We start from the raw sequence: 22,500 nt of genomic DNA, 5'->3' as shown, positions 1-22,500 counted from the left end.
GAACGCCTCATTTTTTTTATAAAACAACGTAAAACAGTGAAAACGGACGAAACAGAATTCAGGATTTCAAAATACAGTTTATGTGACTCGTTACTAAAACATCGTTTCTTTACAACAAAAACGTTCTGAGAGGAATCAAGTAGAAAACGGTGAAAAAGCCCCTCCCCCTGGAATGTGACATCACCCGGTGGGCGTGGCCAGACAGAAGGCGGGGCTGAGGGCGTCGTGGAGACGATGGACGGCGACTTCCACCATCTCCCGCAGCGTCTCGTCTTCAGCGCACGTCACCGCCTGCAGGGGAGAGACACGTCAAGACCTGGAGACGAAGACGCTCCGAGTCCGCCAGACCCGTCGCCGTGGAGACGTCGCGCTAACGTGGAGACGTAACGTGGAGACATAACGTGGAGACGTCGCGCTACCGTGGGGACATACCGTAGACATGTCCTGCTAACGTAGGGACATCGCGCTAACGTGGGGACATCGCGCCGACATCACGCTGATGTGGAGACATCACGCTGACGTAGACACGTCCTGCTAACGTGGGGACATCGTGCTAACGTGGGGACATCGCGCTAACGTGGGGACATCGCGCCGACATCACGCTGACGTGGAGACATCACGCTGACGTAGACACGTCCTGCTAACGTGGAGACGTCGCGCTACCGTGGGGACATCGCGCTGACGTAGACATGTCCTGCTAACGTAGGGACATCGCGCTAACGTGGGGACATCGCGCTAACGTGGGGACATCGCGCCGACATCACGCTGACGTGGAGACATCACGCTGACGTAGACACGTCCTGCTAACGTGGAGACATCGCGCTAACGTGGGGACATCGCGCTAACGTGGAGACATCGCGCTAACGTGGGGACATCGTGCCGACATAGACACGTCCTGCTAACGTGGGGACATCGTGCTAACGTGGGGACATTGCGCCGACATCGCGCTGATTTGGAGACGTCGCGCTGACGTGGAGACATCACGCTGACGTAGACACGTCCTGCTAACGTGGAGACATCGCGCTAACGTGGGGACATCGCGCCGACGTAGACACGTCGCGCTAACGTAGACATGTCGTGCTAACGTGGAGACGTCGCGCTCAAGCGGAGGCATCGCGCTAATGCGGAGACACCGCCCCGACGTGGAGACGTCGCGCTGACGTGGTGTTAGAGAGTTCGTCGACATGTCGGGGGCGCTGCTGAGTCAGAAGCTCTGGCTCCGCCTACTCTTGCAGCGTCGACCCGTGTGACTCCGCCCACTCACCCGTGTCTCTGTGTCCACCGACACCGTGACTCCGTCCACCACCACGCTGACGGTGCCGCCGTCCTTGAAGTTCACGCAGTCGTCCCCGAACATGTCGCTGCAACACACACACACACACACACACACACACACACACACACACACACACACACACACACACACACACACACACACACACACACACACAGTTAGCGCTCAGCGGGCGTCACCCGGGCGCTGGGTGGGCGGGGCCTCACTGCAGCATGAGAAGCAGACGCTCCACGAACGTCTCGCCGTCCAACGTCTCCTTCTTCCCCTCCAGGACTGAAACACAGACAAAGCTTGAGTTTCCCAGCCGTCCCTGAACGCCTCGCACAGCCGCCGCCACTCACACTTCTGGGCGTTGGGGTTGGACTGGACCTCCAGGACCACCGTGGTCACCGCGTCGGCGTACATGTCGTTCAGCGGGTTGGCGATCCACTGGGGGGGGAGAAGAGGGGGGGTCAGCACGGCGAGCCAGAGGTCAGAGGTCAGAGGTCAGAGGTCACGGTGTTGCTCAGCCTCACACCTCCAGCAGCACCATGCCGGCTTCATGGACCAGAGTGATGCTCTTGAAGATCCTCACGGTGATCTTCTCCGCTCCGTCCACCTGCTCCACCTCACCTGAGACACACAGGGGAGGTGAGAGGTCGGGGGAGGGGCAGGTGAGGTGAGGGGGAGGGGCAGGTGAGGGCAGTTACCTGCCAGGTTCCTCAGCTGGCTGACCAGCAGTGAGATGGGTCCGGAGTACGGGATGGCCTGGGTCTGTGTCACCGTGCTCATACAGAGATCTGTGTATTCTGGAGGGGCGGAGCCAAACCGTCAGACAAGAGGAGGAGGAGGAGGAGAAAGAGGAAGAGGCGGAGGAAGAGGAGGAGGAGGAACAAGAGGAAGAGGAGGAGAAAGAGTCAGCTCCATTAGCACAGTTAGCTCCATTAGCACAGTTGGCTATATTAGCACAGTTAGCTCCATTAGCACAGTTAGCTCCATTAGCACAGTTGGCTATATTAGCACAGTTGGCTATATTAGCACAGTTTAGCACAGTTAGCTCCATTAGCACAGTTGGCTATATTAGCACAGTTGGCTATATTAGCACAGTTGGCCATGGAAGAAGGAAGAGGAATTAGAGGAAGAGGAAAGGAGGAGGAAGAGGAGGAGAAAGAGGAAGAGGAGGAGAAAGAGGAAGAGGAAGAGGAGGAGGAGGAGGAGGAAGAGGAGAAAGAGGAAGAGGAGAAAGAGGAAGAGGAGGAGAAAGAGGAACAAGAGGAAGAGGAAGAGGAAGAGGAAGAGGAGGAGAAAGAGGAAGAGGAGGAGAAAGAGGAAGAGGAAGAGGAGGAGGAGGAGGAAGAGGAGAAAGAGGAAGAGGAAGAGGAGGAGGAAGAGGAAGAGGAGGAGGAAGAGGAAGAGGAAGAGGAGGAGGAGAAAGAGGAAGAGGAGGAGAAAGAGGAAGAGGAAGAGGAGGAGGAGGAGGAAGAGGAGAAAGAGGAAGAGGAAGAGGAGAAAGAGGAAGAGGAAGAGGAGGAGGAAGAGGAAGAGGAAGAGGAGGAGGAGGAAGAGGAAGAGGAAGAGGAAGAGGCCGGTGTGTTCAGGGACTGACTGGAGAGGTCGGAGGGCGTCAGGATGTGGTAGTTGAAGTTCCTCTTGACCAGGATCCCCGACACCCGCTGACCCTGGGAGCACTTCCTGTCGGCCAGCGAGCCCATGACCTGCAGCAGAGCATGCTGGGAGTTACAGCGGTGGGGGTGGCGACTGGCGGGTGGGGTGGGGGCGGGGCTACCGACCTTGGCTAGCTTCTCTCCCCTGAAGTTGAGCGTGACGGCCTCGGTGTTGCGGGGGTTGTGCACCTCGATGTGCACCTCGTCGTTGTCCTCGTACTCGCGGATCAGCGCCGCCTTCAGACGGGCCATCTCGTTCTGCTCGCCGTGGACCAGGATCTGAGGGGGCGGGAGGGAGGAGGTCAGGTCAGCGGCTAGCTAGCGGCTAGCTGTACTAGTGGTGCTAGTGGACAGTTGGCTGCAAGCTAGCGGCGCTAGTGGACAGTTGGCTGCAAGCTAGCGGCTAGCTGTGCTAGTGGACAGTTGGCTGCAAGCTAGCGGCTAGCTGTGCTAGTGGACAGTTGGCTGCAAGCTAGCGGCTAGCTGATAGCTAGCGGCTAGCTGTGCTAGTGGTGCTAGTGGACAGTTGGCTGCAAGCTAGCGGCACTAGTGGACAGTTGGCTGCAAGCTAGCGGCTAGCTGCTAGCTAGCGGCTAGCTGTGCTAGTGGTGCTAGTGGACAGTTGGCTGCAAGCTAGCGGCACTAGTGGACAGTTGGCTGCAAGCTAGCGGCTAGCTGATAGCTAGCGGCTAGCTGTGCTAGTGGTGCTAGTGGACAGTTGGCTGCAAGCTAGCGGCACTAGTGGACAGTTGGCTGCAAGCTAGCGGCTAGCTGATAGCTAGCGGCTAGCTGTGCTAGTGGTGCTAGTGGACAGTTGGCTGCAAGCTAGCGGCACTAGTGGACAGTTGGCTGCAAGCTAGCGGCTAGCTAGCGGCTAGCTGTACTAGTGGTGCTAGTGGACAGTTGGCTGCAAGCTAGCGGCGCTAGTGGACAGTTGGCTGTAAGCTAGCGGCTAGCTGTGCTAGTGGTGCTAGTGGACAGTTGGCTGCAAGCTAGCGGCGCTAGTGGACAGTTGGCTGTAAGCTAGCGGCTAGCTGCAAGCTAGCGGCTAACGGCTAGCGGCGGCGTACCACATGCGGCGGTTTGAGCGCCCGGATGAACTCGCTGGTCTGCTGGTAGTCGGTGTGCGCCGAGAAGGAGATGTAGTCCACCGACATCTTCAGAGGAAGCTTCTGGCCCGACATGGTCGTCACCTCGTCCGGCTCCGTCATGATGTGCTGCGACGGAGACGCACGTGTCCATGACGTGGCCGCGGCGGCGGGGTGGGGGAGGGGGGAGGCGGACTCACCTTGGCCAGCGTTCCCTCCACGCAGTAGCCGGCGATGATCACGCCGTTCCTCTTGTCGGTGCACCAGCTCTCGAACAGCTCTCTGGACAGGCCGCTCTGCATCATGCCCGGGGACGCCATCACCACGCTGGGCCCGATGTCGTCGAAGTGGTCCATGCTCTGGAAGGTCGAGGGGGGGTGGATGTGGCTTAAGGGGCCTGTAGGGGGCGCTGCCGCCCTCTCAGGCTCAGTTCAAGACGCATCGATTTGGTACTCGGGCGACGTTTCAAGTGAAAATGCATCTTTTTTGCATAACAGTTGGCTCCATTAGCACAGTTGGCTATATTAGCTCAGTTAGCTTCATTATTAGCACAGATCGCTCCATTGGCACAGTTGGCTCCATTAGCACAGTTGGCTATATTAGCTCAGTTAGCTTCATTATTAGCACAGATCGCTCCATTAGCACAGTTGGCTCCATTAGCACAGTTGGCTATATTAGCTCAGTTAGCTTCATTATTAGCACAGATCGCTCCATTAGCACAGTTGGCTATATTAACACAGTTTGCTACATTATTAGCACAGTTAGCTGTATTAGCACATTTGGCTCCATTAGCACAGTTGGCTATATTAGCACAGTTGGCTATATTAGCACAGTTGGCTATATTAGCACAGTTGGCTATATTAGCACAGTTTGCTACATTATTAGCACAGTTAGCTGTATTAGCACATTTGGCTCCATTAGCACAGTTGGCTATATTAGCACAGTTGGCTATATTAGCACAGTTTGCTACATTATTAGCACAGTTAGCTGTATTAGCACAGTTGGCTATATTAGCACAGTTGGCTATATTAGCACAGTTGGCTATATTAGCACAGTTGGCTATATTAGCACAGTTAGCTGTATTAGCACAGTTGGCTATATTAGCACAGTTGGCTATATTAGCACAGTTGGCTATATTAGCACATTTCATATCTTTTTGGCATTTTCGCTTCAAACAAACGATGTAGTTTTCATGTTTGGCCACTAGTTGGCGCTGTTTGTTGTCGTAATGGAACCAATGACCCCCCCCCCCCTCCCCCCTCCCCCCTCCCCCGCGGCAGAAAACAATCTGGTCCAGACATTAGCGACGGGAAAAACGTGGCGTCAGAGGATTTTAGTTAAAACCAGACTGTTTGAGCGTCGCTGCTTTAACTCTGACGTCGACGCAGTGGACTGACCCCGTGACCTTTGACCCTCTGACCTCTGACCCCTCCCACCTTCAGGTTGCTGATGTGCTTGAAGACGAAGGGGTTGTTGATGTTGATGGCCTTGCGGATCTTGTCGTTCATGGCGTTGATGTAGGTCTGGTACACCGCCATGCACTTCCTGGCCAGCGAGGAGGCGTAGTAGATGGGGATGTCGTGGAGCTCCGGGTGGTTCTGCCAGTACTCGTCTGTCCCGGGGACACAAACGCACCACAGACACGCGTCACAAAACGCCTCGTCGTCACGGTTTCACAGTTTTTTGCCCCCTAATCATTCCTCTAAAACATAAGAACCGAACGTTGTGCTCTAAAGTTTATGTTTCTATGAAGTTAAACATTTTGTAGTCGATCATTTCAAGCAGTTCACCAATAACAGTTAGCCGTTACAGAGTTAGCACCATTAGCTATAGTAGCACAGTTAGCTCCATTAGTACAGTTGGCTCCATTAGTACAGTTGGCGCCATTAGCACAGTTGGCGCCATTAGCACAGTTGGCGCCATTAGCACAGTTGGCGCCATTGTTAGCACAGTTAGCTCCATTAGTACAGTTGGCTCCATTATTAGCACAGTTAGCTCGATTATTAGCACAGTCGGCTCCATTAGTACAGTTGGCTCCATTATTAGCACAGTTAGCTCCATTATTAGCACAGTCGGCTCCATTAGTAGCACAGTCGGCGCCTTTAGCACAGTCGGCTCCGTTAGCACAGTTAGCTCTATTATTAGCACAGTTAGCTCTATTATTAGCACAGTTAGCTCTATTATTAGCACAGTTGGCTCTATTAGCTCCATTAGCACAGTTAGCTCCATTAGCACAGTCGGCTCCATTAGCACAGTTAGCTCCATTAGTAGCACAGTCGGCGCCTTTAGCACAGTCGGCTCCATTAGCACAGTTAGCTCTATTATTAGCACAGTTAGCTCTATTATTAGCACAGTTGGCTCTATTAGCTCCATTAGCACAGTCGGCTCCATTAGCACAGTCGGCTCCATTAGCACAGTTAGCTCCATTAACACAGTTAGCTCCATTATTAGCACAGTTGGCTCCATTATTAGCACAGTTGGCTCTATTAGCTCCATTAGCACAGTTAGCTCCATTAGCACAGTTAGCGCTCACCCAGGATGAGCAGCAGCTCCTGGGCCCGGCCCAAGGCGAACACCGGGATCAGACAGCGGCCCTCCCGGTTCACGATGTCGTGGACCGTGTTGCAGAACCGAGCCTCTCGCTCCTCTCGCTTCTCGTGGATGTGAGTGCCGTAAGTCGACTCCTAGCACACACACACACACACACACGCACACACACACACACACACCGTGTTGAACTGGCGTCTCTCCACCGGGTGGCGCCCTGACGTCACACTCACTGTAATGAGGATGTCTGGTTTCACACTGGGGATCTCAGCAGCCATCAGATGTCGGTCCTCCTGCCGGGAGAAATCCCCGGTGTACAGCAACTACACACACACACACACACACACACACACACACACACACACACACACACACACACACACACACACACACACACACACACACACACACACACACACACACACACACACACACACACACACACACACACACACACACACACACACACACACACACACACACACACAGGGTGGGTCAGGTGCGGTTCCTGCCGGTGCGGCGGCAGCAGGAAGTGGTGGCTCACCTTGACGCCGGCGATCTCGATCATGAACATGGCGGCCCCCAGCACGTGTCCGGCGTGGTAACACCAGAACTTGATACCAGCGACCTCCTTCACCTCGTGGAAGTTGATGGTCTCGATCTTCTCCATGCTGTCCTCCAGGTCCGTCTCCGTGTACAGCATGTCGTCCGCCGAGATGTTGCTGCAAAACACCGGCAGGCGCCGGCAGGCGCCGTCAGGCCCCGCCAGACGTGGTTCTACCCCACTACCGACACGGTTCTACCCCATTACCGACACGGTTCTACCCCACTACCGACTCGGTTCTACCCAGCTCTGATTCTGATGTGGTTCTACCCAACCCAGACGCGGTCCTACCCGACCCAGATGTTGTTCTACCCAACTACCGATTCGGTTGTACCCCATTACCAACACAGTTCTACCCCACTACCGACTCGGTTCTACCCCACTACCAACACGGTTCTACCCCACTACCAACACAGTTCTACCCCACTACCGACTCGGTTCTACCCCACTACCGACACGGTCCTACCCAGCTCTGATTCTGATGTGGTTCTACCCAACCCAGACGCGGTCCTACCCGACCCAGATGTGGTTCTATCCAACTACCGACTCGGTTGTACCCAACTACCAATACGGTTCTACCCCACTACCGAGTCTGACACGATTCTACCCCACTACCGGCTTGGTTCTACCCCACCGCCGACACAGTTCTACCCCACCGCCGACGCAGTTCTACCCCACCGCCGACGCAGTTCTACCCCACCGCCGACGCAGTTCTACCCCACCGCCGACGCAGTTCTACCCCACCGCCGACACAGTTCTACCCCACCGCCGACACAGTTCTACCCAGCTCTGATTCTGACGTGGTTCTACCCAACCCAGATGCAGTCCTACCCGACACAAATGTGGTTCTACCCAAATACCGACTCGGTTCTACCTGACTTTGACGTAGTCGGACAGCAGCCAGCGGTAGATGGCCTTGCTGGCGTGGGTCATGAAGGTCCGGCCCTTGAAGCTGGTCTTCTGGAGGAACCAGGGTAAGGCGCCACAGTGATCCAGGTGGAAGCTGCGGGAACAGAAGGGGGCGGAGCATGAGTCCCCGCCCACAGTGTGACACACCTTCACACCTGGAGTCTGGAACCTCACTGGCTGATGAGCAGCAGGTCGATCTCGGCCGGGTCGATCAGGTCGATGTAGGGCAGCGCGTCCATACCTTCCAGTCCGGGATGAATCCCGCAGTCCAGCTGGAACAGGAGCAGAATCTGTAACGGGCTGAGATCCTCGCTGGTACCCAACAACCAGGAACCCAACAACCAGGAACCCAACAACCAGGAACCAAACAACCAGGAACCCAACCATCCAGGAACCCAACAACCAGGAACCCAACCATCCAGGAACCCAACAACCAGGAACCAAACAACCCAACAACCAGGAACCAAACCAACCAGGAACCAAACAACCCAACATCCAGGAACCAAACAACCAGGAACCAAACAACCCAACAACCAGGAACCAAACCAACCAGGAACCAAACAACCCAACAACCAGGAACCAAACAACCAGGAACCCAACAACCAGGAACCAAACAACCCAACAACCAGGAACCAAACCAACCAGGAACCAAACAACCCAACATCCAGGAACCAAACAACCAGGAACCAAACAACCCAACAACCAGGAACCAAACCAACCAGGAACCAAACAACCCAACAACCAGGAACCCAACAACCAGGAACCCAACAACCAGGAACCAAACAACCCAACATCCAGGAACCAAACCACCAGGAACCAAACAACCAAACATCCAGGAACCAAACAACCTGGAACCCAACATTCAGGAACCAAACAACCAGGAACCAAACAACCCAACATCCAGGAACCAAACCACCAGGAACCAAACAACCAAACATCCAGGAACCAAACAACCTGGAACCCAACATTCAGGAACCAAACCACCAGGAACCAAACAACCCAACATCCAGGAACCCAGCAACCAGGAACCCAACATTCAGGAACCAAACCACCAGGAACCAAACAACCCAACATCCAGGAACCCAGCAACCAGGAACCAAACAACCAGGAACCCAACAACCAGGAACCAAACAACCCAACATCCAGGAACCAAACAACCCAACATCCAGGAACCCAGCAACCAGGAACCAAACCAAACAACCAAACAACCAAAGAACCAGACGTACCATGATCTTCCTCCCCTTGAACTCCAGGATGATGCAGGACCGTCCCACCTCCTGACCGGCCCCTCTGTACACACACACACACACACTTAATGTTTTTATTCTATGACGTCATCAGTTGCATAATAAATCAAAAGAAATGACTTAAAGTTCCCCTGAACGACTGAAACAAGGTTCCACCAGAGTCCATTGAGGAAACAGGCAGAATAAGAGATTTATTCAGGAGCAGTTTTTATTGTTGTATTTATTTATTTATTATCTGTATTTATATATTTATCAGCCTCGTTCTCTGCTGTTGACTGTTTTAACTTTACATCCAGAGACGCTCGTAGGAACCAAACGTCCTGCAGAGATAAACACCGGTTCTAGATGAGTGAGAACCTGCAGGGGAACATTAGTGTGTTATTGATCGATCCGGTCATGTGGTTCTCTAGAAGCTGCAGAGGAAGACGGGTTTGGGGCCCCGGAGGACCCCCGGTCTGCCCCCCCCGGTCTTCCTCCCGCCGGAACCTTCGTTCGGGACTCACAGCGGCCGGATCAGCAGCTGGTCGCTCTCCTCCGCCGGAACCGTCACGTCCGCCTTCCGTTTGGCCGCCATGACCACCGACACTCACCGACACTCGTTTAGCGCTAAATACCAACCGCAGCCGCTCTCATCCCTCCGGGGACTCGCCGCTCCGCGCTGCTCCGTCAGACTGTCCGTCGGCGACGGGCCGTGGAGAAACTTCCGGCCCCGCACTTTGGTTCCGCCTCACACCGGAAGTGGATTTCACTTCGCTCCAACAAGCGATCGTTTCTATTAAACTCTCTATTTGATCAATTCGTAGCGGCTGAAGACTGATGTACACAATGCTAACATATATTACTGTCCACAATAAAATGAATGGTTTGAAGCAGCGTGTCGCCTCCAAATCAGGGATGTGGAACATCTGGCCGGCGGGTCGGAACCCCTCCAGAGGCTCCGGTCCGACTGGCTTCAAGAATTAATCGGGTTTTCATTCGAAACTGTGTGAATGTGGAACCTTTCAGAAAGGAAAACGTAAAAACAACAAACTGCCGCTTGGAACCTGAGCTAGCGTTAGCCTCACAGCCGCGGTTTGTCAAAATGCCAATAATTATTGTTTGTTTGTTAAATTGTAGACGTTTTCATCTTCGACATAAAGAAGAACTTTTTTTTTATTTCAAACCTTCCAGAGTCCGATGCTATCTGTTAGCATTATCTGTTAGCATTGACAGATAACAGCTCTTCTTCCTTTCTTCTTCTTCTCAAGAAGCAGAACCTCAAACTGCTGCTTGTTCTAGATCTTTGCTGTGCCTCTGCACCGTCTGTCACCTCTAGGGGGCGTCTGGAGGAACAAATCAATCAATCAATCAATAAAGTCACGCTTTTTACAGACGACGGCTTTAATTTTCACCACAAAAACCTTCATTTGTTTACATTTTCTGCAGCGACTAAACAAACTGCTGCTTCAGGTTCTGGAAAGATTCATGTGAATAAATGTGGAGGTTCTCCGGTCACAACGTCCACCGTCCTCTGGGGGCAGCACAACGTCCACCGTCCTCTGGGGGCGCCACGACGTCCACCGTCCTCTGGGGGCGCCACGACGTCCACCGTCCTCTGGGGGCGCCACGACGTCCACCGTCCTCTGGGGGCGCCACAACGTCCACCGTCCTCTGGGGACGCCAGAGAGCTCTCTTGTGTTCTTTCATGTCTGACTGAAGCTTTGACGTCTCTTTGATTTTATTGTCGAGGCTTTAATGTCTTTCTCCTCGTCTCGTCTCACGTCCTCGTCTTGTTCTTGTCTCGTCTCTTGTCTTATCCTTTTAACGTCCTCGTCTCATGTCTTGTCATATCCTTGTCTCTCGTCCTCGTCTCTCCTTGTCTCATGTCATGTCCTCATCTTGTTCTTGTCTCACATCACAACCTCGTCATGTTCTTGACACGTCTTCGTCTCACGTCCTCATCTCACCTCTCATCACATCTTTGTCTCGCGTCCTCATCTCACCTCTCGTCATGTCCTCGTCTCATGTCCTCATCTCATGTCCTCATATTATGTCCTTGTCTCACCTCTCTTCGCATCTTTGTCTCATGTCCTTGTCTCACATTGTCGTCTCACCTCTTATCATGTCCTCGTCTCGTCCTCGTCTCAACCTTGTCTCAACTTTGTCACATCCTTATCTCACGTCCTCTTCTCATGTCTCATTCTCATCTCTCATCTCATGTCCTCATCTCGTCCTCACATCATCCTTGTCACGTCCTTGTCTCATGTCCTCGTCTCTCGTCTCATCCTCATCTTTGTCTCTTGTCTCACGTCCTGGTCTTGTCCTCATCTCAACCTTGTCTCACGTCCTCATCTCTCATCTCATCTCTGTCTCTCGTCTCACGTCTTGGTCTTGTCCTCATCCTCGTCCTGCCGTCCCCCGGGTGGAGTGGACGTCCTCCAGGATGTGATGTCGAAGCTGGTCTCCATCAGGACTCGGGACTTGCAGAGGTTGACCCAGGTCTCCAGCTGGACCGTGACCCGGGTCAGAACCTCCAGGTACTCCTGGGAGTCCTGGTCCAGGTCCTGGTCCACGTCGACTGCAGGAGACCAGAAGGAGGGGAGACCATGTGAACCAGGTCCAGGACACACACACACACACACACACACACACACACACACACACACACACACACACACACACACACACACACACACACACACACACACACACACTGTGGTACTCACACTGGGCGCCCCTCCTGCTGGGGGGCACCAGGATCCGGGTCTGGGCCTCCTGCAGCTCCTCCCTCAGCTGCCGGTGTTTCTTCCTCAGGTCCTGGATCTGCTGCCGCCGTCTCTCCAGCATCCTGATCCGGATCGCCAAGTCCAGCAGACCCTGAGGGGACCAGAGACCAGGTCAGGGACCGGAGCCCGGGACAGGGTGGAGGACCCGGGTCTCTGGGTCTCTGAGTCTCTGAGTCCACTGCTGGATCTCATCAGGACTCGCTGCAGATGGAATTAGCACAGGTGCTAATCTGTTAGCGGCAGAGTTAATCTGGGGGATTAAGGCGGAGCAGGTGACAGAGGGGAGGAGCTCTGTGTGTGTGTGTGTGTGTGTGTGTGTGTGTGTGTGTGTGTGTGTGTGTGTGTGTGTGTGTGTGTGTCCTCACAAACTTTTGGCCTCAAACTCACCTGAGTCCCATTATTATTATAGAGCATCTTCCCCCTCTAATCCAGATTATAGAGCATCTTCCCCCTCTAATCCAGATTATAGAGCATCTTCCTCCGCTAACATCAGATAATAGAGCATCTTCCTCCTCTAACACCAGATTATAGAGCATCTTCCTCCTCTAATCCAGATTATAGAGCATCTTCCTCCTCTAACACCAGATTATAGAGCATCTTCCCCCTCTAATCCAGATTATAGAGCATCTTCCCCCTCTAATCCAGATTATAGAGCATCTTCCTCCGCTAACATCAGATAATAGAGCATCTTCCTCCTCTAACACCAGATTATAGAGCATCTTCCTCCTCTAATCCAGATTATAGAGCATCTTCCTCCTCTAACACCAGATTATAGAGCATCTTCCTCATCTAATCCAGATTATAGAGCATCTTCCTCCTCTAACACCAGATTATAGAGCATCTTCCTCCTCTAATCCAGATTATAGAGCATCTTCCCCCTCTAATCCAGATTATAGAGCATCTTCCTCCGCTAACATCAGAGTATAGAGCATCTTCCTCCTCTAACACCAGATTATAGAGCATCTTCCTCATCTAATCCAGATTATAGAGCATCTTCCTCCTCTAACACCAGATTATAGAGCATCTTCCTCCTCTAATCCAGATTATAGAGCATCTTCCTCCTCTAATCCAGATTATAGAGCATCTTCCTCAGACTGACACACTGATCTGATAGTAATCTGTCACAGAACATGACAATAATCCAGATTAACAAAGAACACAAAGATGTAACTACTTTTAAAGAAGTAACTGTAATCTGCTCCTAACCCCCCCCCCCCCCCCCCCCTCCCCCCACCTCGTCCTCCGTCCTCCCCTCCAGACGCTCCACGTCGTCGATCTCATAGACTTTAATCTGGACGTCCTGCAGGTCCGCCCACTGGCCGTCTGGGGGCGGGGCCACGATCAGCCGTTGCCGCGGGAACCCTGGGGAACAAACCGCCACAGACATGGAGGAACTCTTGTTCTGACAGTCCGGCTGCCGAGCTTTTATTTTTATTTTTTTTAAACGCACCGTTTCCTCTTTTCTTGGGCGACCTGGACGCCCGGCTCCTATTGGTCGCCGGCGTCCGGCGCTCCCCGGAGGAGACGCTGCCGGTCGTCTCGCTGTCGTGTCTCATGCTCTCGTAGCCGCTGCTGCCGTCGCTGTGGCGGAGAAGCGCGGCGCGGCCGCCGGCGGGCGGCACCGGCTCCTCGCCGCTCGGCACGCTGCCGCGGCGCCGCGGCCTCCGAGGCGCCGTGACCTTGCCGTACGGCGAGGGCAGGGGCGACCCGCCGGCGCCGCTCACCCCGTCGCCCGGGTCCCGGTTCGGGTGCTTCCTGTCGGCGGCCAGATCGCCGACGAGGCCGGCGGCGGCCCGGCTGATGGCGTGCTTGGCGCCCGTGATGGAGCCTCTTCTCTTGGGCGCAGCGCCGGCGTGTGGCGGAGGAAGGCCGGCGCGGCAAGAGGCGGGACTCCTGGAGCCGCCGCTCAGGAACGATCGGACCTTCAGTCTGGCAGAAGACGGACTCGGCGAGTCGCTGCTGGCGCCGCCGCGGGCCTGGCCAAGATGGCGGGTGGCGGACTCTGCATCGGCCCGTCGTGTCTCCAGGCCAGACGGTCGCCGGGTAGAACCGACCGCCGACTCCTCCGGGGTCGAGGTTCTCAGGAACCTTCTGGCGTCGCCGCTCGGCGGAACCGCCGTCTTTTCCTCTCGGCGCGACGGCGTGGGAAGACGGGCGTCTCCGGGTCTGGACGTCTTTTGTCCACTTTTCCTCCCCAGAGAGGAAAGTCCCAGCAGGCGGACCACCGAGTTGCCGCCACGGCCTCGTTTGGTCTCGCGGCTCTGCGGCGTGGAGACGGTTTCCAGAGTGGCGGCTCGTCGGGGGAGGGGCGGCAGCTTGATGAGGGTCCCTCCCCCCCCCCTGCTGGGCCTCTCCGAACCGTCTCTACCGATCCACGGCACACTGGTCCCTCCGGTCGGGGGTCGACCTGGAGACAGGAACTGGGAAACGTCTCGGGGGTCCAGACAGGAAGTCGGTCTGGTTCTCGCGTCCTCTTCCTCCAGGTACGCCGCGCTCAGCCGCGGAACCCCCGCGGCCTGATCCGAGCTGGAAGCAGCTCCGCCCTGCGTCTGGTCGGGTGGAGGAGGAGGCGGTTCCGCCATCGCCGCCGGCCGCAGCGACGCGCCGACGTCCGGCTCGTCGTCGTCGACGCTGCCGATGATCCTGACGGGCCGCGGGCCGGAGCGGAGCAGGACGGGGGGACGGCCGTTGTCCGGGACCGAGCGGCGAGGGAACTCGTCGGCGAGGGTGAACACCAGCTCGTCCCCGCCCACGCTCAGGCCCCACCGCGGCGGCGCCGTCCCACTCGGAGCCCCTCCCACTGGCCGCTCGGGGTTCGGGAGAAAGTCCCGGACCCCGGCCGTGGGTTTCCCGTCCTCGCCATCACCGAGATTCTGGGTCCCGGTTCTGGATGGAGGCGTGTCCGCCACGGCGCCGCCCGGGCCCTCGCCGCTGCCGCCGCTGCCGATGCAGTGGAACCGCTCCTGCAGCTCTGCGAACGTGCTGCACTTGAAGGGGTCGCCGTCGCGCCGCGGCGCGTCTTTGGCTCGCCTCCTGCTGAGGGAGGGCACGATGGGGATGAAGAAAGGGGCGGAGCCATCGCGGCGGTTGCCCGGCCCTTGGTCTGACGCGGCGGCGGCGGCGGCCCCGCCCGGCCCGACGTAGATGACGGTGTCACAGGAGTGTTCGCTGCCGGAGGAGGACCGGCGAGCGTCCGGGGTGAGGCGGCGGTGGTGGGGTGGTGGTGGAGGGGGCGGGGCTTCCTCACAGGAAGTGTCTCCACTGGAGGAGCCGGCGGCGACCTGCAGGTACGGACCAACGCGAGGACAAGTGAGGACCGACACCCGAACATCTGGAGGACGCTAGGTCTCCGTCGCCGTGGAAACGGAGGAAAATTGGATCGTTACTATGGTGACGGAAGGTTGTTCTGATAGCCGCTACTGAGCATGTGCAGAACTACTGGGTGCCACTGACGTGGCGAGCGACCAAAACAAGTGTGCAAACAAGAAACACGAAGCACGAAAACGACACGTCATCACTTGAAATGTTGTCACGGAAACGCTGAGGAGGAGGTTCAGACCTTGAGGCTCCGCCTCCTCAGGTGCAGGACGCGCGCGGCGAGCTGCAGCGTGGCCAGCGTCTCCAGGAAGCAGCGCCGCGAGTCGCACACGTGAACCATCATGGCCGTCCGACAGTTGGTGTTTCCCAGCGACGCCCTGAGCAGCGTGGTGAGCTTCCTGTCTCTGAACACACACACACACACACACACACACACACACACACACACTGATCCGGGACCCGTCGGACCTCCACCCGCCGGTGCCGGACGGCCTCACCTGTACGGGACGTGCTTGGCTCCGTTGGCGAGGGCCAGGATGACGTTCCCGAGCGCCGACAGCGTCAGGTCCTTGGCTCCGCCTCCTCTCCTGCTGGCGTCCGTCTCACCGCTGCCCAGGTCCAGGAGGTGCAGGCGGCTGCCAGTGCAGACTGGGCAGACAGGGGGCGCCGCTACGTCACTGGATTTACCTTCATATTCCACTTTATTTCACCTCAAAGTACTTGAATGACCTCTATGACCTCTGACCTCCTCTATGACCTCTGACCTCTAAAACCTCTGACCTCCTCTATGACCTCTGACCCCCATGACCTCTATAACCTCCTCTATGACCTCTGACCTCTATCGCTTCACGGTGGCCGGTGTGCAGTGGACAGTTTGGTTCTGAATCATCTGAAGCTGCGGGTTTGAATCCCGATGCTGAAGTTGCTCCACTGACCGGCTGCCTTGCCTTGCCGCTCCGACCTGTCCTGCCTCACGTGCAGCGTGAACAGGAAGTGACAGCTCCTCCCTGCCTCGGCGCCGCGCTGACTCGCCCTCGCCGCCATGGCCGAGTCCAGGAAGGAGGCGGCCTGTTCAGCACTGGAGGCTACCAGGTCCGTCTGGTTCTGGAGCTGATTGGACGAGAGAGAGAGAGAGGGGGGGGGGGGGGGGAGAGAGAGAGAGAGGGGGGGGGGAGAGAGAGAGAGAGGGGGGGGGGGGGAGAGAGAGAGAGAGAGAGAGAGGGGGGGAGAGAGAGAGAGGAGAGAGAGAGAGAGAGAGAGCGAGAGAGAGAGGGGGGGAGAGAGAAGGAGAGAGAGACAGAGAGGGAGAGACAGAGTGAGAGACAGAGAGAGAGAGGGGGAGAGAGGGGGGAGAGAAAGAGGAGAGAGAGAGAGAGACAGAGAGGGAGAGACAGAGAGAGAGAGAGAGGGGGGGAGAGAGAGAGAAGGAGAGAGAGAGACAGAGAGGAAGAGAGAGACAGAGAGACAGAGAGACAGAGAGGGAGAGACCAGAGAGAGAGAGAGAGGGGGGAGAGAGAGAGAGAGAAAGAGAGAGAGAGAGAGAGAGAAGGAGAGAGAGAGAGACAGAGAGGGAGAGAGAGAGAGAGAGAGAGAGAGAGAGAGAGACTGTCAAAATAAAAGATTCCAAAGTGCTACGAACGTTTTTTGTATTTTATTGAAGCTGTTGCCGTGGAAACGGGCCCTAAAGCTATACGGTCCATACCACGTGGGGCCACCAGGTGTCACTGTTATGACCACGGTCCCTACCTGGCAGCCACAGAGCGGGTCCTCGGTGAGGCAGAGCGGCGCCCCCGGCCGGCGGCCTGCGGAGGAGCCCGGCGCCACCAGCAGGTCGGTGAGCGTCTCGTCCCGACCGCAGATCTCCACCGCCGACACGCGCACCGAGAACGCCACGCCGCACTTCTGCCGGCGCTCCTCCATCACCCTGAAGAGCCAGGAGACGGCGGTGGGGGCCACGCCCAGGCTGTGGGCGGAGCACTCCCGACCAATCATGGTGTAGGTCTTTCCTGCAAAGGGGGGGGCGGAGTCAGCAAGGCGTCAGAGCAAGGCGCCCGGGGCGAGGCGCCGTTGTCGTAATGTTGTGGTGTCCTTACCCAGATTGGCAGGTCCGAAGCAGAACACGCAGCCGTCCGCTCCGTTGGCCACCGACTGGAGGACGTCCACCAGGGCCCCCGAACACACCTCGGCCTATCAGGGGACACTGTTACCACCGGCCTATCAGGGGACACTGTTACCACCGGCCTATCAGAGGACAGTGTTACCACCGGCCTATCAGAGGACACTGTTACCACCGGCCTATCAGAGGACAGTGTTACCACCGGCCTATCAGGGGACAGTGTTACCACCGGCCTATCAGAGGACACTGTTACCACCGGCCTATCAGAGGACACTGTTACCACCGGCCTATCAGGGGACACTGTTACCACCGGCCTATCAGAGGACAGTGTTACCACCGGCCTATCAGAGGACACTGTTACCACCGGCCTATCAGGGGACACTGTTACCACCGGCCTATCAGAGGACACTGTTACCACCGGCCTATCAGGGGACAGTGTTACCACCGGCCTATCAGAGGACACTGTTACCACCGGCCTATCAGAGGACACTGTTACCACCGGCCTATCAGGGGACACTGTTACCACCGGCCTATCAGAGGACACTGTTACCACTGGCCTATCAGAGGACACTGTTACCACCGGCCTATCAGAGGACAGTGTTACCACCGGCCTATCAGAGGACAGTGTTACCACCGGCCTATCAGGGGACACTGTTACCACTGGCCTATCAGAGGACAGTGTTACCACCGGCCTATCAGAGGACAGTGTTACCACCGGCCTATCAGGGGACACTGTTACCACCGGCCTATCAGGGGGACACTGTTACCACCGGCCTATCAGGGGACACTGTTACCACCGGCCTATCAGAGGACACTGTTACCACCGGCCTATCAGAGGACAGTGTTACCACCGGCCTATCAGAGGACAGTGTTACACCGGCCTATCAGAGGACACTGTTACCACCGGCCTATCAGGGGACAGTGTTACCACAGGCCTATCAGAGGACACTGTTACCACCGGCCTATCAGAGGACACTGTTACCATCGGCCTATCAGAGGACACTGTTACCACCGGCCTATCAGAGGACACTGTTACCACCGGCCTATCAGAGGACACTGTTACCACCGGCCTATCAGAGGACACTGTTACCATCGGCCTATCAGAGGACACTGTTACCACCGGCCTATCAGAGGACACTGTTACCACCGGCCTATCAGGGGACAGTGTTACCATCGGCCTATCAGAGGACACTGTTACCACCGGCCTATCAGAGGACACTGTTACCACCGCCTATCAGAGGACACTGTTACCATCAGCCTATCAGAGGACACTGTTACCACCGGCCTATCAGGGACAGTGTTACCACCGGCCTATCAGAGGACACTGTTACCACCGGCCTATCAGAGGACACTGTTACCACCGGCCTATCAGAGGACACTGTTACCATCGGCCTATCAGAGGACACTGTTACCACCGGCCTATCAGAGGACACTGTTTACCACCGGCCTATCAGGGGACAGTGTTACCATCGGCCTATCAGAGGACACTGTTACCACCGGCCTATCAGAGGACACTGTTACCACCGGCCTATCAGAGGACACTGTTACCATCAGCCTATCAGAGGACACTGTTACCACCGGCCTATCAGGGGACAGTGTTACCATCGGCCTATCAGAGGACACTGTTTACCACCGGCCTATCAGAGGACACTGTTACCACCGGCCTATCAGAGGACACTGTTATGTCCATTGCTATGGCGACGGAAGGACCCAGAGGACAAAGTGGTCCCCACCTGTGAGGCGTCCTGGGAGAAGACGCCATCGAAGGTGAAGGTCTTGGGCCCAGAGGAAGAGGAGGAAGAGGAGGAGGAGGAGGAAGAGGAGGACGTCTCACACAGGGTCAGCTGCTTCTTCCTGCCGTCCACCTTCAGGACGGACGGGGACTCTGGGGACTCGCTGCTGTGGACTGAACTGACCCGGACCATCACTCGGACCTGAGGGCAAACAGGAAGTCCACGTCAGGGACCAACCGCTGTCCAGGTGACGTCCACCGTCAGAGCGAGGAGGGGGAGGGGTTGGGGGAGGGGTCAGGGGATGGGTTGGGGGAGGGGCCAGGGGGATGGGTTGGGGGAGGGGCTAGGGGTGTGGTCATCGAGTGGGAGGAGCCAGGGGAAATACATTTTCTGTGTAATCTGGATACTTTGAAAGTGTTTTTTTTTTTTATTATTCCAGGACGTTTCCATGGTAGCGGCACTTCCTCTTTACCTTCCCTGTCCTCGGAGTGTCCTTCACCTTGGACGCGGCTCGAAGGAGACATGGTGGGACAGTGGGTGGGGCGAGGCGCAAGGCCCCGCTGAAGCCCCCGGTGTACAGCAGCAGGGGCCAGCGGGGGGGTCCGTGGGCCGCGGGGCCCCACCGGGGGGGTCCAGGGCCCCAGCCGGGGACGTCCTCCTGCGGGACAAACTCAGCTTCTGTGCAAGCCCTGAACACAAATACCAGAGACACATTGGCCCAGTGTAATCTGAGTTAATCCAGCGTAATCTGAGTTAATCCAGCGTAATCTGAGTAATCCAGTGTAATCTGAGCTAATCCAAGGTAATCTGAGTTAATCCAACGTAATATGAGTTAATCCAGCGTAATCTGAGTTAATCCAGGGTAATCTGAGTTAATCAGCATAATCTGAGTTAATCCAGTGTAATCTGAGTTAATCCAGCGTAATCTGAGTTAATCCAGGGTAATATGAGTTAATTCAACGTAATATGAGTTAATCCAGCGTAATCTGAGTTAATCCAGTGTAATCTGAGTTAATCCAGCGTAATCTGAGTTAATCCAGTGTAATCTGAGTTAATCCAATGTAATCTGAGTTAATCCAGCGTAATCTGAGTTAATCCAACGTAATCTGAGTTAATCCAGCATAATTTGAGTTAATCCAATGGAATCTGAGTTAATCAAACATAATGTGAGTTAATCCAACGTAATCTGAGTTAATCACACGTAATATGAGTTAATCCAACATAATCTGAGTTAATCATACGTAATCTGAGTTAATCCAGCGTAATCTGAGTTAATCCAATTGAGTCTGAGTTAATCCGACTCAATCCAGACTCCATCTGACTCTCTCTCTCATTCTATCTATCTATCTATCTATCTATCTATCATCTATCTATCTATATAGACTCCTCTCCCAGAGGAGTCTGACCTCTGACCTCATGAAGAAGGTTGTTGCAGCCGGTGGGGGCGGGGCTGGGGGCGGGGTCGGGGGGGTTGGGTGGCGACGCTCTGGCCCGCCGGTTTAACGACGACGTCCTCGGCCGTCATGTGACGTCGGTCTGAAGGATCCTATTGGACAGAAAATAAATCTGGTTCAAGTTCTCTGAGTCTCTTAGTACCGTGGGAGTAAATCCTCCCCCCCCTCCCCCCCCCCTCCCCTTCACCTCCTCCCTGCAGCAGGAGACCCCTCCACACGCCCCTCCAGGTAGTGGTGGGTGTTGAGGGGAGGGGCGTGACCGTGGCGAGTCCTCTGGCCCCGCCCCCTCCCAGGTAGGTGCTCTGCACTCTGGCCCATCCCCACGGAGCTCCGCCCCCCTGCGGCTGCTCCGCCTCCTGCTGGTCCCGGTGCTGCTGAATGTCCAGGACCCGGTGCTGGACCCGGTCCAGGACCCGGTGCTGGGCCCGGAGCCTCAGCTGCTGGTAGGAGGCGCCGCAGACGTCACAGCAGGCGGCGTCTGACGGGTGGCGGCCGCGGCAACGCCGCTGCTGGAGGCGGAGCTTAGGGAGGAGGAAGGAGGCATAGACTGGGTCCTGGGGGGGGGGGGGGGGGGGGGGGCAGAAGGGGGCATCATAACCAACGTGTGGCTGCAGAACTGCTGTGTGTGTGTGTGTGTGTGTGTGTGTGTGTGTGTGTGTGTGTGTGTGTGTGTGAAATCGGTGTTTAAACAATGAACTCTGTTTCCTGCTCGGTGTTCCTCAGGGTTCCGTCCTCGGTCCTTACACTTTCTGGTTTTATTTTGTTGAAAATCAATAATAATTTGATATAATTCCATAAATATACCGGCTCTGTGAGGAGATGCTCTTCACCCTCTCACCCTCTCACCCTCTCATCTCTCATCCTCTCATACTCTCACCCTCTCATCTCTCCTCCTCTCATCCTCTCACCCTCTCATCCTCTCATCCTCTCACCCTCTCACACTCTCACCCTCTCATCCTCTCACCCTCACCCTCTCATCCTCTCACCCTCTCATCCTCTCACACTCTCATCCTCTCATCCTCTCACCCTCTCATCCTCTCATCCATAATGGCCCCATTGACACCCCTCCAGTGGGCGGAGCCTCTGAAAACTCTCCCCGAGATTAAACTTTCCATGAACAAAAGGCTCGTTCTCTGCTTTGTGATGTCATCGCACAAAGCGAGCAGCGCCCTCAGGTGGCCCCACATGAAAACTACGTCGTTTCAAACAGTTTCTGCCGTTTTCCATGGAAACGGAAAGGCAAAGCTGAAGAGTTTTTCACTTGAGACGTTGGACGAGCTAAAGAAGTTTTTCCTCCTCGTCCGTCCGTCATGCTGACTCGTCCTCGTCTTCATCTTCATCTTCATCCTCGTCCTCGTCCTCGTCCTCGTCCCCTCCAGGCTAGGCTGCTCTGACGCTCGTTAGCGGAACGAGGAGCGACTGGCGCTAGCAGAGCGAGGAGCGACTCCAGTGTAGCGAGGCGAGGAGGGGGGGGGGGGGTGAGGAGGAGGGGGAGGGGGGATGAGGAGGAGGGGGAGGGGGATGAGGAGGAGGGGGGAGGGGGGGAGGGGGGGGGGTGTACAAACGTTCTGATCGTACAGAGGAGGTCAGGGAGCCTGCAGGGTCCAGGACCAGGGACCTGGTTCACAGGCTTTTATTTTGACAGTCATCGTGATAACAATCCAACTTGGTGGTTTTATTTTGACAGATGTTTGGTTCTAGAAGAGTTTTGTTCTAGAGGTGTTTGGTTCTAGAGGTGTTTGGTTCTAGAGGAGTTTGGTTCTAGCAGTTTGGTTCTAGAGG

At 55.8% G+C, this 22,500-nt stretch overlaps 2 protein-coding genes across 2 annotated transcripts in view; both read right to left on the bottom strand.

Moving 5' to 3' along the window:
- Positions 1–51: 51 nt before the first annotated feature.
- On the bottom strand, positions 52–10,003 carry cpsf3 (cleavage and polyadenylation specific factor 3). The gene is made up of 18 exons (XM_080514226.1): positions 9,836–10,003; positions 9,312–9,375; positions 8,260–8,357; positions 8,051–8,179; positions 7,117–7,294; positions 6,806–6,895; positions 6,559–6,709; positions 5,462–5,637; positions 4,226–4,384; positions 4,008–4,154; positions 3,064–3,216; positions 2,880–2,988; positions 1,984–2,082; positions 1,812–1,906; positions 1,636–1,723; positions 1,501–1,567; positions 1,265–1,361; positions 52–291 (listed from the first exon to the last, which is right to left on the bottom strand). The coding sequence occupies exons 1-18, from the start codon at positions 9,904–9,906 to the stop codon at positions 181–183; spliced, it is 2,082 nt and encodes a 693-aa protein (XP_080370352.1). The 5' UTR covers positions 9,907–10,003; the 3' UTR covers positions 52–180.
- A 5,905-nt stretch (positions 10,004–15,908) lies between these two features.
- LOC308143196 (kinesin-like protein KIF26A) overlaps positions 15,909–22,500 on the bottom strand; it is a gene marked incomplete at both ends in the record, with an annotated part of 8,520 nt that continues 1,928 nt past the window's right edge. The window contains 7 exons of the mRNA XM_080513936.1: positions 15,909–16,063; positions 16,351–16,525; positions 17,162–17,421; positions 17,509–17,602; positions 19,265–19,465; positions 19,737–19,922; positions 20,979–21,224. Of these exons, the coding sequence (XP_080370062.1) occupies positions 15,909–16,063; positions 16,351–16,525; positions 17,162–17,421; positions 17,509–17,602; positions 19,265–19,465; positions 19,737–19,922; positions 20,979–21,224 (1,317 nt within the window). The remainder of the gene's footprint in view (positions 16,064–16,350; positions 16,526–17,161; positions 17,422–17,508; positions 17,603–19,264; positions 19,466–19,736; positions 19,923–20,978; positions 21,225–22,500) is intronic.

The sequence above is a fragment of the Blennius ocellaris genome (assembly GCF_963422515.1).
Source record: "Blennius ocellaris genome assembly, chromosome: 18".
Taxonomy (NCBI): Eukaryota; Metazoa; Chordata; class Actinopteri; order Blenniiformes; family Blenniidae; genus Blennius; species Blennius ocellaris.
Note: the sequence above shows the minus strand (reverse complement) of the source record. Positions and strands in the feature narration are given on the sequence as shown.